The sequence below is a fragment of the Berghia stephanieae genome, chromosome 3 (assembly GCF_034508935.2).
Source record: "Berghia stephanieae isolate SIO BIC M18660-M18661 chromosome 3, UCSD_Bste_1.3, whole genome shotgun sequence".
NCBI classification, from domain to species: Eukaryota; Metazoa; Mollusca; class Gastropoda; order Nudibranchia; family Aeolidiidae; genus Berghia; species Berghia stephanieae.
The window spans coordinates 89,733,309-89,748,351 of record NC_088362.1 but is presented as its reverse complement, the minus strand read 5'-3'; the positions used below and the strand labels follow the sequence as shown (position 1 = coordinate 89,748,351).

Below are 15,043 nucleotides of genomic sequence, written 5' to 3'. Positions count from 1 at the left end.
CTGAACATTTTATTCATGTCTGTAATATTAATTGATTGTGACAAAATATTACAAATATATTCACACAGCTTAATATTTAAAATATCCATGAAATTTCCCTGCTTCTCGTTCGATTTTCCGACGACTATGGGGCTGAGTGTGTGAGGGAGTGAGCTAGTGAGTGAGCGAGCCAGCGATTCAAATTTATTATGAGTATACAAGAGGCTCTTCTTAACCCCTATGTGATCTGATCTCCTGTCAGACCCACCACAAGAAAAAAATAATTAAACGTTTCTAATTATCCTCCTTTAAAGTTAACGCCACTTACAAAACAAACACCTCCATTTCCAGTAAAATGGTATTAAAGACACCTCTTTGTAGTCGTGGCCATCGTCTGATAATGTTGGTGAGGTGGTTTACATCACATGGATCTAATGAGAAATGGCTGAAGATTAGAATTTATCTAAAACATAGACTTGGATTATCTAATGAATGACTGAACGACCCAGCTATTATCTAAAGGAATAGATATCGCGGTCTCTGCCAACCATAGGAGATAGACTGCTCTCTCTCTCTCTCTCTCTCTCTCTCTCTCTCTCTCTCTCTCTCTCTCTCTCTCTCGCTCCATCAACCCTCCAATCTTTTTCTTTTCAGGGTATGTATGCTCTTAGGGAGATAAAATGGCATATAGATTAATTTATATTATATGCAGACAGATACATAGTTGATTTAGCAGGTACGTATCTAGGTAGGTTGAGTGAATGTTTGGTTAAATAGATAAGGAGGGAGCGATGGATAGAGAAAATGAGAGGAGATAGATAGATATATATATAATATATATATAATATATATATATATATATATATATATATATATATATATATATATATATATATATATATATATATATATATATATATTTATGAGTGTTGGTGGGTACTTGTAGGTACGAAAGTGCTCGATAATGGTGGTTAGAGCTAATATATAATGTAAATTTTCACTCACATTTTTTTGCCGAGACGACTCGTTTCTGTGTTTTTTTACACTTCTTCAGTCGGCATAATCCATTTTGTAATGTCCGTAGAAAACTCCAAACTAAAGTTGTTTCGCTGTGTGGTGGTGATTAGTTTTCCTAATCACCACTACACAGCGAAACAACCTTAGTTTGGAGTTTTCTACGGACATTACAAAATGGATTATGCCGACTGAAGAAGTGTAATAAAACACAGAAACGAGTCGTCTCGGCAAAAAAATGTGAGTGAAAATTTACATTATATATATATATATATATATATATATATATATATATATATATTATATATATATATATATATATATATATATATATATATATATTGAGAGAGAGAGAGAGAGAGAGAGAGAGATAGGTATAGATAGAGAGGAGAGAGAGAGAGAGAGAGAGAGAGAGAGAGAGAGAGAGAGAGAGAGGAGAGAAGAGAGAGAGAGAGAGAGATGTAACAATGCGATGAAGTTAATGAATGTGAGTCAGTCAGTCAGTCAGTAATTGGCCTATAATGCATCCTTATCTGTGGTGCTCTCTTCCCATTCCACCCATATTATTCCCCTTGTTATCTAAGCGACACCAGCAGCAGACTCCACCTTTTTGCAAACGGCGACACTTTGTCACCGTCATAAAGCCTGTTTAGTAATTATCTGTTGTTGTTTTGTGGAGGATAGTTCCAGTTTCAAACAAGTAACAAGTGTGATCTAAAGTTAACTTTACATTGTTTTGGAAAGCTTTTGTGGTTTAATATCGCTACTATGTTATTTATTATATTAATTTGTTTATTTTCAAAAGATGGTTTTCGTATCTTTACGTCTCAAAGCAATTCGAAGAGATATGGAAATTAATTAGTTTTCATCAATTTCTCTGATTTAGATAATAAAAAATAATGACCCAGAAACTGTTGAAAACCATGTCCTTCCATTAATAACCCCCCCCCCCCAAAAAAAAAAAAAAAAAAAAAATTAATATTGATGTACTTTTTGTGACGAAACATCTAAGACCCAAATGCTCAGTTTGAATATCGATTATTTTTACGTTAACTGGTGATGGATTTGATTCACGATTCAGGTTTTATGATAACTCTGCCGCCAGAAGTTAACATATTAAAATGGTTAAGGACTGTAAAAAGGTCACTGTTATTATTTTGTTGTCAAATTTTATATCATTTAATTGGGAAGCATTGTCATTATAATGTAGGCATTGTACAAATAGACTGTTAGACAAATATTAACGAAACCTTACGACTATGTGGGATTTTGTTTGTTCTTTTTTTTCTTTTTTAAATTTCTTTTTCTTTTTTTAACTTGATTTTTAAATTGTTTTTACTTTACCTATCACCTAGTAAGTTTCTTAGCACATCCCAAGTTAGATTGTGTTTTTATAGATTTAAACAAATGGCTTTTAAGCTAATGGATACAAATCTCAAGTCTCCAATGTTACTTTTTGGTTTTGACTGTTCAAGGGCATTGATTATATTATTTTGGTAACATCTGTCATTGAGTTTCGATGAGTGTGGTTTTAAAATTGATTTTAAAAAAAAGTTGAATGGATACACAAACATTAATAACTAACACTCCAGTGCTATTCACAAAAAAATCTTGTATTGTTCGGATAATAAAATTTGACAGCTATGTTTTAAGAGAAGAATGACCTACCTTACGATAGTGGGAAAACCGCGGGACCAAGTGAGTACTTTATTTATTTATTTATTTATTTATTTATTTATTTATTTATTTATTTATTTATTTATTTATTTATTTATTTATTTATTTATTTATTTATTTATTTATATTTATGACCTAGCCGAAAAAGTGCACCATATATTTTGGAGTCTTATAGTTTACAACCCAAACGAGTAGTTTCATCCCGCAGACCATTCACCTTGTTTCCATGGATTCGAATGAGGATGATATATCGGACCGAGGCATGTCAGTCAGATTATTATGCTTGAGACCCTGAAAGATAGAGTTTTGTATATAATCATAAGAAATACTTGGACTAACCCAATGTTAGACCTGGAACGGTACACTAGCGTCTCCAGCCCAACAAATAGCTGAGTAATTGGCGGAAATAACCCCCATTAACCGACTTGGCAAAGTTGACGCTTAAAGGGCTTATGAATCGAAGTCAAAATATTATGGCCTTCCCCTATTACTTTATGTTATTTGACTCTCTCTCTCTCTCTCTCTCTCTCTCTCTCTCTCTCTCTTTCTCTCCCCCCTCTCTCTCTCTCCCTCTCTCTTCCACTCCTCCGTTCTCCATCTCTCTCCGATTTCAACCTTCCCATTCTTTAGGTGTCTTGAGCTTCCTATCTCCACCTCTCAACCTTTCTCCATCGTCATCTGTTTCTCTTCCTATCCCCCCCCCCTATCTCTCTCTCTCTCTCTCTCTCTCTCTCTATCTATCTCTCTCTCTCTCCAATTTCATCATTTCCCCTCTTGTAGATATTGAGCAGGGAGGTACTTACTGTGTCTTCTATCCCCCTATATCTCTTTTCCAACATACTTTCTGTCTTTGTCTTGGAATGAGATTACTTGGTTTTGTCCAGTCCCTGGCCGGGAGGGAAACAGTCATATGTATAGTTATATTTTTTGGGAGATGATATTTTTCCCTTGTAAATCATCTCTGTTATGCACTATTGTTTTGTTTACATATTACATATATGATTTGTAAATATTTGAGTGTATCCAGTTGAGACCTGTGCTTGTGTCTGTATGAGACTTTTAGGTGCTCTCAAACTAAGGACTTTGATAGTGTGCTCTTGGAATCTACATCTGTTCCCCATTTGAACCAATTCCACTTTGTCTTACCTTTTCTTGGGTGCTTTAATTGTAATTCTATAACTTTTTACCATCCAATCCCATTTACTTCGTATTTACTGGCGCTGATATGACCTAAATGTGTTGCAAGCGCCGTAAAACTCTTAAAAACAACATGTAATCTTGTAGGTATCTTGAACTTCTTTCTCTCCTCCGCTCAACCTTTCTCTATCTCCCTCCCGCCCCCTATCTCTTTCTCTCTCTATCTATCTCCCTCACTACCCCCCCCCCCCCTCTCTCTCCCCCCCCCCCCCCTCTCTCTCTCTCTCTCTCTCTCTCTCTCTCTCTCTCTCTCTCTCTCTCTCTCTCTCTCTGTGTGCGTCTCTCTCTCTCTCTCTTCACCGTAGTTTTCCCCCCATGTTCTCTTCCTGTAACTCACTCCTCTCCTTCACACATACACAGTGACCGTGTGTGATGCGAAAGCTGCATGTCTGTCTATTAATCTATCGCAATAGTAGTAATCTATCTCTGTCTTGATGATTGGATGATTTACCTATGACAAAGTTTGGTGTTATACAAGATATGACCTATCCCATGACACTGTTTTTCTCATTTCACGCCGGTCATAATTCATTATTTCTCCTATGGGAACCTACCTTGATGATTGAGAATCCATATTTATGTTTGCTATTCGCCAGTGAGCATTCGCCATGCAGCGGCTCAGAATCTCCCTGAAATTGTTCCTCTGTATATGGAATGTTATTGAGACAGAGACAATGAAGAAAGAAAGAAAGAGATAGTAGAGAGAGAGAGAGAGAGGGAGAGAGAGAGAGAGAGAGAGAGAGAGAGAGAGAGAGAGAGAGAGAGAGAGAGTGAGAGAGAGAGAGAGAGAGAGAGAGAGAGAGAAGACGGGACGGGAAGGCTTCTAAGACCAAAAATGGCTGAGATGAATGTCTAATAACATCAAGGCATCTAGTCTTTTTCAATGCAAATTTTGTTTAATTTACCCCCTCCCCCGCCCTTTCCCCTTCCTTTAATATACCACATGCTCATGATTTTAAGATTCCTTAACCAGTTGACTGTCGTGCTCTGGAAAAATTCGAATTAAAAATATATTTGTCCAGAAAGTGGGTCCTTCAATCATCGATCAATTTAAACGACCCTCATCTTGGCAAAACCTTCGACGACCCAGGTTTCAGAGTTTTTGCCAAGATGAGGGTCATGTAAATCGGTATTTAAAGGACGAGTTTTCTGGTCAAATTTTTAAATACGTGATTTTCCAGAGAATGACAGTTAACTGGTTAATTGGTATGGCTAACCTACTCGTTAAGGTCATGGACCATTATTAATTATTATTATAATAATGAATTGCAAACGCTAACTGGCTATGATACCATCGTTTTTCACAGTATGCTTTAGATATTTTTGTCTATTCGTCACATTCGACACGAACATCGACATCCTTGCCACTGCCTCCCATAATATAATTGGTATTTCGGGTGGTGCTATCAATGGTTTCAAATCCTGCATGGTTTAGATGCCTTTCCCTCGCTATCATAGTTAATGAGTCTCATTTCCGCTCATTACAATAGGTCTTTTCAAGGCGAATTGAAATGACCGTGTTGTCTTCGTGATGCATATAATGTTGAAGTCTGACCTTTCATTCTCATTTCTACTAGTGCCGCGCTGAGGACCGGACCGAGGACCGGTCCCACGGTCTTTTAGCTGTGAACCGTGGTCCAGTCCCAAAGAGGAAGACCGCCGGCGGTCCTCACTTCTTATCACCTTTCAACGGTCTCGCGCCATACTACTTCCCCAGCGATTCGTTGCCTCGGTCCTTTGCCTATCTTCCACCAATCACCACCCATCCCACTTAATTAATCGCACCCACCCCCCTTTGCCATACACTAAACGACACAGACGACCATAGAGGCAGACGACCACCTCCCTCCACTCCGCAAACCGCCCTTTCGTGTGTGAGATGGGGGGAACAGGAGGCGCACGCCTTGGACGATTCCATTATACGGGGTAAATTTCAAAATTTACTACACCATAATGATCGCAATGACAATGATCTATGATGAAGGCATGACCCCTCTTCTCTAATGGGTTATTGTTTGAAATGTATGTGACTACTAAAGATGTGTGTGTGTGTGTGTGTGTGTGTGTGTGTCGAACCTAGCAAGTTGCAAGTCTGATTTTTTGTTTTCTTTTGTCCATCTCTTGTCGCCACTCCTTTCTATCGCACTGTTGTCATTTAAAATAATACAGTAATATTAAAATTTCGTTTGGTGTTTTAACTAATCAAGTAATATGAGTTTCATTAGTTTCTTCCGTCCAAAAAAAACAGTTATAACGTCTGTATTTTTAAAAGGTCCAATAGAATATTTGGGGACCCCGATAGCTCAGTTGATAGAGCACTCTCTTTATACGCAAAGGGCCAGAGATCGATCCCGGGTGCAGTCGATTTTTTTCTGAATCCCTGTCTACTCAGCAATGAATGGGTAGCTGAGTTTGTTAGATCTGGCGAAAAGTCACCATCGACCCCTCTTATCACCTCATCCACCCCCTCTTATTATAACTTCACGTCTCTCTCTTACTCTTCAATGCTCGCTGCCCTCTAATGTGTGTGTGGGGGGGGGGGGGGGTAGGAGTTGCGTGTGTGTATCAACGCCACGAACAACTCGATCAACGCCTTGGGCGATGCCATTATCTCCGTTAATGGGGATAAATTTCAAATTTTATTAAATTATCGAAGTAACAATGAAGTACGGTGAGCAAATAAAGAAGGCATCACCCCTCTTCTCTAATTAGGTTACAATTTGAAATGAGTGTGACTACTCCGTGTGTTTTACTCCTGTAGGCCACGGTTTTCATCGTGTAGCGGTCTTTAACGGTTCAAGAATGAACGGACCGGTCTAGAGACCGGTCCTTGCGGTCTTCATTTCCCAAGGACCGTAGGACCGTGGTCCTTAAGCTTGCCAAGGACCGCCCCGCACTAATTTCTACGGCCCATTTTAAACATACAATAAATATTGTGAACTAAGGGGGTTGTGGCAGTAAACAATTTTCTTTTCTTTTTTTTTTTTACGTTTTGGACACCCACCCACCTCCCACAACATCTGATAAAAATATTGACGTCTTTATCGGCAAATGACTTGAAATAAGATACCCATGGGAAATTGGTCGGATTTGGCTCTAAGGGTTAGTTCCAGAAACTTTTGCTCGTTGGATGAATAGTATATCTTTGAACAAAAAGTGGTCGGATGAAAAGAGTGCAAGTTAAACAAGTTTTGTGTTCATTAGATTCGATTAAATCTTTAATTTAAAGAGCTCGATAGTCTTTTTCTCTTTCTTTTTTTTTAAACAAAAACCTTGTCTAGTTTTAGGTAGTCACTCTGAATGATATATCCGTTGTATACACCAAATCTTTGTCTTATGCAAAAATGTAATGCAAAATATTTTAAAATGTGACCAAATAACATGATATTTTCGGTGATCCTCTATATTATCTAATTTCCAAAATAACTCGGACTTTACATTGGTATTGATATATTAAAAGGGTAGTGGTAAACGAACGTAAGTACAGTCTAATTTATATACATAATATTCCCCCTTTGGGTAGATAAGCCTTTTTACTGTAATAAGGAATGAAATGCGACAATGCAGTAATTGGATTTTTCTCTTTTTGTTGTTGTTGTTGTTGTTGTTGTTGTTGTTGTTGTGTGAAAAGTCACGCGTTTGTATTTTATAACGTTATAAAATAATTCATTAATCGAGGAAATTCTTGCTTCACGGAACTGTTGATGTACACGGACTAAAGGATTTTTGGTAATGTAGGTCAGAAAACTTTACTTCATACATTGATCGATTTCAACTAGCCTGAACCTTCCAATATCTTGAGACATTTGAGGAAGGTGCTTATAGGTTTGGTGTGTACTTTTTTTAGGGGCCATTTTTAAGAAGGATCGAGTTTACGGACAGTTGGTAGGTTGATGGCCATTTTAATCTATTGTTATCCGAAGTAACAATCGTGTCTCAAAATTATTTTTTAAAAAAAAACATTTTTTGTCATTGTATGGAAGCACTAGTCTCACAAAAATATTTGCGTGACTGGCTTCTACCGTCGGATGGTTCCAGGTTCTCCTGGGATCCTCATCATTCCCGCTTTGTTCTCGTATAACAACCTTCGGGCGATCAATGATTCCCTTGTTCTTTATCCATATCGCAACGCTTAGTTTAATTGATTGAAGTCTATTTCTGAATCCAGGAACTAATTAAACTTTTATATTGTTTTGCTGTTGATTTTTTTCCCTTGTTTTTTTTACTTTAAAAAAAAGATCATGCGTCTTTGTCCGACCTTTTTTTGTCATTAGGCATTGATGGCAAGAGGTTAAGTGTGCAGGGTTAACCATTTCACTACTTCTCAATCTGTCATGCGAAAAACAAACTTATGTGCAACCTGAGTAGAGTATATTGAATCTATATTGACCAACTATCCTCATCTCCAACAATGTTTTTTGTTTTTGTTTTCTTATTATTTATTTTTAAAAAAGAAAAAACGAACTAGATGACTTATCTTCATTACTCTAAAGCTGATTTATTATAATAAATACATTTCTTGATACAGTGCAGCAGTGTTTTTCATGCATTGAATACATTTAGTGGACAAATTTGGATGTTTCATTGTTTCCCCCAGTCTATTAAAAAAGAATTCCACCTGGTTTCTTATCTAATAAGGCAGGAAAATACATTTCTATTAGACATTTGACGAATGGTTTGTAGTATTCGCAATCGAGGAATGAAACCTGTCCTACCGTCGTTATTATATATTCTTAAATGTTTGTATTAAATAAAAATGTGGCCATGATACTGTTGTCACGAATATCATCATTTCCTGTGTTAATTAGAACTGGATTTATTATTTTTTTAAAGCCAATTGAAGCTTTGGTCGAATTATGATCTGCTATTACTTCATTTCCAAATTGGTTTTCGGTTTTTAAATAAAGAATATTGCAAATTAAAAGTGGACTTTCGATTGAAAGAAGCTTCGATGGCTTAGATAAACTCTATTTTTGGTGGTTTGTGTTTATATCACTTACACACAAACGCATTTTTAAAACTTCGAGATCATGGAAGAGAAAAAAAATTGTGCTTTTACTCGAATTCGAACCAGCAACCTTTAGTTCTAAAGGCACGCAACTTAACCACTCCACTGTTATCGATTTTCATACCCCCCTCCCCCCTCCCCGTGATCCATCTCTCATCTTCCTTTCTCCTCATTGCCCTCCTCTACCCCCCCCCCCCTCTCTCTCTCTCTCTGTCCTCTCTCTCTTCTCTCTCTCTCTCTCTCTCTCTCTCTCTCTCTTACCTCGCTCTCCTGCCCCTCCTCCTTCACTTCGTCTTCTTATTCACAAAACGATTAACTTCTTTAATGGTGCAGTTGTATGTCTTGTTAGTTGTCATGCTCTGTTTATGAAAGTAAAGCAAGTTTTTTTTTTTTTTTTTTTTTTTAAATTTTTTAATGCGGCAATATTAGTTAAATTTTACTTGTCGACAAACTGTGCAGTGTTCATATTATAATATAGACATATTATGTGATAATACTAATACTGCAGACATCGGTCATCGGTGACCGGTTATAACCGTTGGGCGTTCAGTCATGTGGTCACTCTACCGTACTATGACAAAACACTCCCTCATCCCTCATTATTGCCAGAAAACTTTAATTTCAAATATCAATTGATCAAAATAATTCCCATAAAGTCTTAAACCTGATATTTCAAAGAATTATTAGACTTGAAAGGGGGAGGGAGGAGTGGGGTTGGTCGAGTGTCGTTTTGATCGATCGATATGTGGAGTTAATAATTGTTACCTGGCCAAAGAAAAATAAAGTGTTTTGTCAGAGTGCGACAGAGTAAAGGGTGCATTTTATAGCTGATCTGCTGTGATCATCACCGTCCGTCATCATCATCATCGTCCTGATGTGTTGTAGGTTACACATGGGTTATTTTTATTACATTTACATTTTGCATGAGAATGCGTTTGCACAGCATTTCTAAAAGTAAAAGCATTCGCCGGATATTTTTCAAACTACACTAACAAGTCGTATTCTATCAAAGTCTCCGAGATTCAGGACTTTATTTCGATCTCTATAGCGTTAACAATTGCGAGATATCTTTTTGGTAGAACTTATGTCTGTCGCAAAGTACTTTCCACCAAATCAAGTTATTCCAGTACCCAATCATTGATCAGAAATACTTACATGGTTTTCTTGCTTCTGTGGGTCGTACTCCTTTTCTTCTGTTTGTTTCTCTCTTTCTCTCCAGCTTCCTCCACCCCCTCCCCAGCTTCCTTCTCATCTTCGGTTCCTCCTCTTCTTCGTCGTCCTCCTCTCCCCTCCCTCATCATCATCATACTCTTTTAAATTCCTCTTCTTCCTCCTCCCACTCCTCCTCTCCTCCTCCCACTCCTCCTCCTCGTCACCAATAACAACACTATTATCAATGTTATCATCATCATCATCATCTTCATCATCATCATCATCATCATCGTCATTATTATTATTATTATTATTATTATTATTATTATTATTATTATTATTATTATTATTATTATTATTATTATTATTATTATTATTATTATTATTATTATTATTATTATTATTATTAATATTACCTATTGTTACCTATTGTTATTATTATCGTCATCATCAACATTATTATTGTTATTTTTCAGGGACGCGAGGAAGGTGCTCAGATCGACCCATGGGAGGACCCTGCCTTTGAAGTGTACCACGTCACAGACCGCTATGGATTCATTCAGTAAATACACTCGATCCTAGCTCACTCACTATTGGTCTTGTTGGTGAACTCATCGATATTGACTTTTAAAAAAGAATAATATTCAATGAATATTCTTTTTATTGAATTGATAATTGATGATATTGTGGAAAAATACCTGGTAAACGCGCCCGGGGGAGACAAAGAAAAACACACATAGACCAACTGAAGGGCTTCACCAACCTAACAATCCAAGAGCTGTTTGAAAAAGCAAGAGACAGGGAGGAATGGAGAGAGATAATTCATGCAGTATCCGAAGCCTGGACCAGGCATGGAACCTAGAAGAAGAAGAATCAATTGTTAATCACCTTTGAAGTATTAATTTATGTTTTTTTCAATTAAAAGGTTTTATTTTCTACCCTTTCAAAATCTTAACATTTTTGTAGTATACACATGGAAGAGACCTTGTACTTTTTTGAAAACACACTTTTAAAGAATATTAAATTTGAATTGTTATTGTAGTGCTTCTCTTGACAGGAAGCTAAAACATAAACGTATAAAAATAAAAAGGTTAAGATAATTTTTATATATTATATATTTATTTTTCTGTAAGCAAGTAGTTGCAAGCTGCATTGTTCACTTACTTTCTAACACACAAAATATTTCTTGTGCTGCCTTCGTTGCTATTCTCTGTTATACAAATAGGCTAGGCTACACTTAAATTGATAAAACCTGTGTAATGGAAGAGCAGCCACCATACACTGACAAAACAATTTCTTTCAATTCATTTTGGTCAGAAAATTATATTTTCAAATATCAACTTGATTAAGATAGTCACGCAGTCAATCGATCAACATTTGAAATCAAATGTTTTTCTGCCAAAATGAAAACAAGAAAATACGTTTTGTCAGCATACGGCAAGTGGTCTGTGGTTCAAAGTTATACGATCTATCCAAAAAGAAAAATAGGTGGAATTTTGTTTTATTTTTATTTACCTATGGATCTGTTTCAAAATTTAAGTTCTACAATATAGAACGTTTTTATATCATCATTTTTCCTTTTCAAAGGAAAAAAAAAATGCCACTGAGACGTTTTGTTTTTATAGATACTTTATTTTCATTCCTATTTCATGAATGTCTTTTTCATTTAATAATGAATATTTTGCTGATATTTAAAGGAATGTGTTAAGTAATGAAATGCTTAATAGATTATATGCTCATTCAAATTGTATGTCAAATTTAATGATCAAATTATGATTGTTATGACATGATGATGATGATGATGATGATGATGTAAATTGTCCTTGAATAAATAATTGTTTCTGCAATGATATTCTATATATTTTTGCGTTATATAAATATGTTTGGAATAAATCTTATTTCCTAACTTTGCATTCCATTTTTTTTCCTTTGACAGTGATTCAGCTCTCCCTAAAAACAGAGATGCTGCTGAGGAAAAGGTATATACTATTCCATTTTCATCACCTTCATTAAACATTTGTCTAACTCCTCTTCACTTTTGACTTGATATATCATTAAAAATAAATGTAGCCTTTTTTTTTTTTTTTTTTGAGTTTTGGACCAACCTGATAGGATTCATTTTTATTGGAATCTTAGAGCAACATCAGACTGACTGACAAGCTTTCATCAAACAGTCAATGGATTGCTCTGTCTGATTTGAATTTAGTAGTATTGACTTTGCTACAGATGGAACGAAATTGATCTCACTCTACTCTTTATTATTGTTTTTAGACAGCCATTTTAATGATTAGTTCTCACTAAATTCTATCAATTAGACTATTAGGTTAAAGGTTACACACAGTTTTCTGTGTTGTTGATGACATGTTATATCAAGCAGGTGGATGTTGTGAGACATAATATCCAAAGAGTAGCACAAATGATTGTACTAGCCTGTTTAGCGCTACAGGAATAGCAATCAACTTCTAGACTCCATGCAGTTTTCCACTGCGAATTATTGATCTTTTTGTGACCAACTAAGAAGAAAAAAGTGATAATACTTTTTTGTAAATGTAATTTTTTCTTTTCGACTATATTAATGTGATAATTTAAACAAAGCTAAAATTATTTTTTTTTGCCGAAATATTTTTAATCGATTTCTTACATTTGTAGGTAGTGAAGGCTATGTCCTTATGATTTTGATCAAGGACATCTTTTTTTTTTGGTATATAATTACTTATTATTTTTTAATGATTATTTTATTTTATTGTCTAATGGAAAAAACTGATTTTCTGATTAGATATGCTCTAGTCTTTAAATTGTGAAACCAGAGCAAACAAGAGATTTAAATAGAACTAAAACACACAAATTGCGGATGAGCATGCAATGGCATTTCAAAGATAATATTGGAAATATATTTAATTAAATAAAAAAGAAAATATTTGAAAATTACAGAAAAAAACAGAAAGCCTTTCCCCCTTTTAAAAATAAACAATTTTAAAAACTGAAATAAAGATAAATGAGATGACATGCAATATATGACGGGCCTATTTTTTTTTTTTTAATGTGTCTAATTATTTTACTCCATTTTGCTCGACATGAATGAAGATCAATCAAATTTGTCAGACTGCCCCTTTCAATCGAACACGCACGAGAGTTGAAAATAGAGCCCGCTGGGGTGTCTATCTTCATTTAATGCATAATTTTTTCTCTCTCCATCATTATGTATAATTTATCATAACAGTAACTGGTTTTCCTTTTTTTATGAATAAAATCTAAATGGCCAATATGCCTTCAGTTTATTTATTATCTGTTTATTGATATAATTTTGATAGCTTGAAATAGCATTGATATAAATAATTCGCTGTCATTGCGGTGTCTCTTAAACCTTTTCTTTCTTACCTCAGGCTAAGATAGTGGAAAAAGAAAGGACTGTAAAATGGCTGAAGATGACCAAAGCCTGGGACAAATACAGTGGGGGTGAAAAGGTGAGTTCCAACTGAAATAGTTCCTTGGATGTACTCATTGAGATAAGATTAATATGCTCAATATTGCAGCGCATATTCCATGACATTACAACCATATTCAACGGGCTTTAAAAATCTACATTTTATTTTACCTCTGAGTGTTAAAATTAGTGACAGTCCCATTTCATACTGTGCAAGTCTTGTTTATGTTCTGTCTTTATCATCAGTCTTACAGTACTCTCAGTCATCTAATCTGTGGATTGTTTAGTTGTTATCTGAATGTCATTATTGACGATATAGGCAAAGACTTAGCACTCTGTTCTGATTACATATTATAATTTCTAACGAAATGAGCAGATTATGGATGACTGAAATGTTTTTTTTTTAAATTTTATAAAGTAGAGATTTTTCTTTTTCTTTTTAAGAGCCAAGGGACACAATTCATATTATTTTATTGCCGTTATTGTTATAGAGTGATGCTATCAGCTTTAGGTGGCAGTGTTACACCTAGAGTAAGGGATTTTTACTAAAAATGTGATGAAGTACAGGAAATAACGATGCTGTTTTATTTCATGTTTTTACAAACATTGTAATCATTGGAATTTTGTTTAAAGTAACCAACATGTTGGCTACCTTAACTTTCCCCAAGTAACAATCATTAAGTTTTTAATTTGTTTAAGAAGAACATTTTTATGTGAAAACTTTGCAGAGAGCATAATTTGTGTTAATTTTTACATGAATTCTTGAACATTTCAGCTTTTAAGACGTATCTATAAAGGTATCCCTGATTGTCTGAGAGGTGATGTTTGGTCAAAGCTTCTTAATATACCCAAAATTAAAGCTGAACAAGAAGGCATATACAAGGTACAGATAATGCAATAGTTAAAATTTGAAATTTTGTTGTCCTTGTTTATAAGCACTCCAGCTTCAAGCATGCCAAGGGTGTGAAACAGAATTTTTACTATACAAATTTGCCCTTTTATAAGCACACTCTCTGAAAAGGACTTCGTCTATAAACGCTCAACTCTCAAAAATTGCGAAATTTTAAGAAAATTAATAAATTACTGAAAAGAAAAATACCATAATTTTCAACAATACAAAAGATTGACAAACCAGGTTGGCAGAAATCATCAAAATGATGATGACAGAAACAGATGCATCTGATCAAAAGTCGAATAAGCAACTATAACAAACTTCTTTATCCCTCTCCCACACCTACAGTGTAATGTCGCATATTATGGCCCTTAAAAAGAAATCATATCAAAAGGAGAAAAAAAATAGAAAATGACTTTTAATGGACCAATGGTAGTTCCAAGCCTGCAGTTTGGTGCATACCATTATTTACACATTTGGAAACTAAGAGAAAAATGTTATTTTGCTGTAATGTGAGCATTGTACTGCGACTTAGCGAAAATATAATCCGAATCGGCTTATAAACATGATCTGACTATAAGAATGCTCTGTTGATTCCTGAGGGATTCCTGAGGTCGGTGCTCTTAAATGGAGACCACAGTATAATGTGAATATCAAGTTTGGCATGATTACAAATGATCAGAACTACAAAATTTGATGG

At 35.2% G+C, this 15,043-nt stretch overlaps 1 protein-coding gene across 1 annotated transcript in view; it reads left to right on the top strand.

The window, feature by feature from the left end:
- LOC144968785 (uncharacterized) overlaps positions 1–15,043 on the top strand; it is a 49,434-nt gene that overhangs the window by 25,536 nt on the left and 8,855 nt on the right. Inside the window, exons 4-7 of the mRNA XM_078907461.1 lie at positions 10,504–10,589; positions 11,964–12,006; positions 13,411–13,491; positions 14,227–14,334. Coding sequence (XP_078763587.1) covers positions 10,504–10,589; positions 11,964–12,006; positions 13,411–13,491; positions 14,227–14,334 — 318 coding nt within the window. The remainder of the gene's footprint in view (positions 1–10,503; positions 10,590–11,963; positions 12,007–13,410; positions 13,492–14,226; positions 14,335–15,043) is intronic.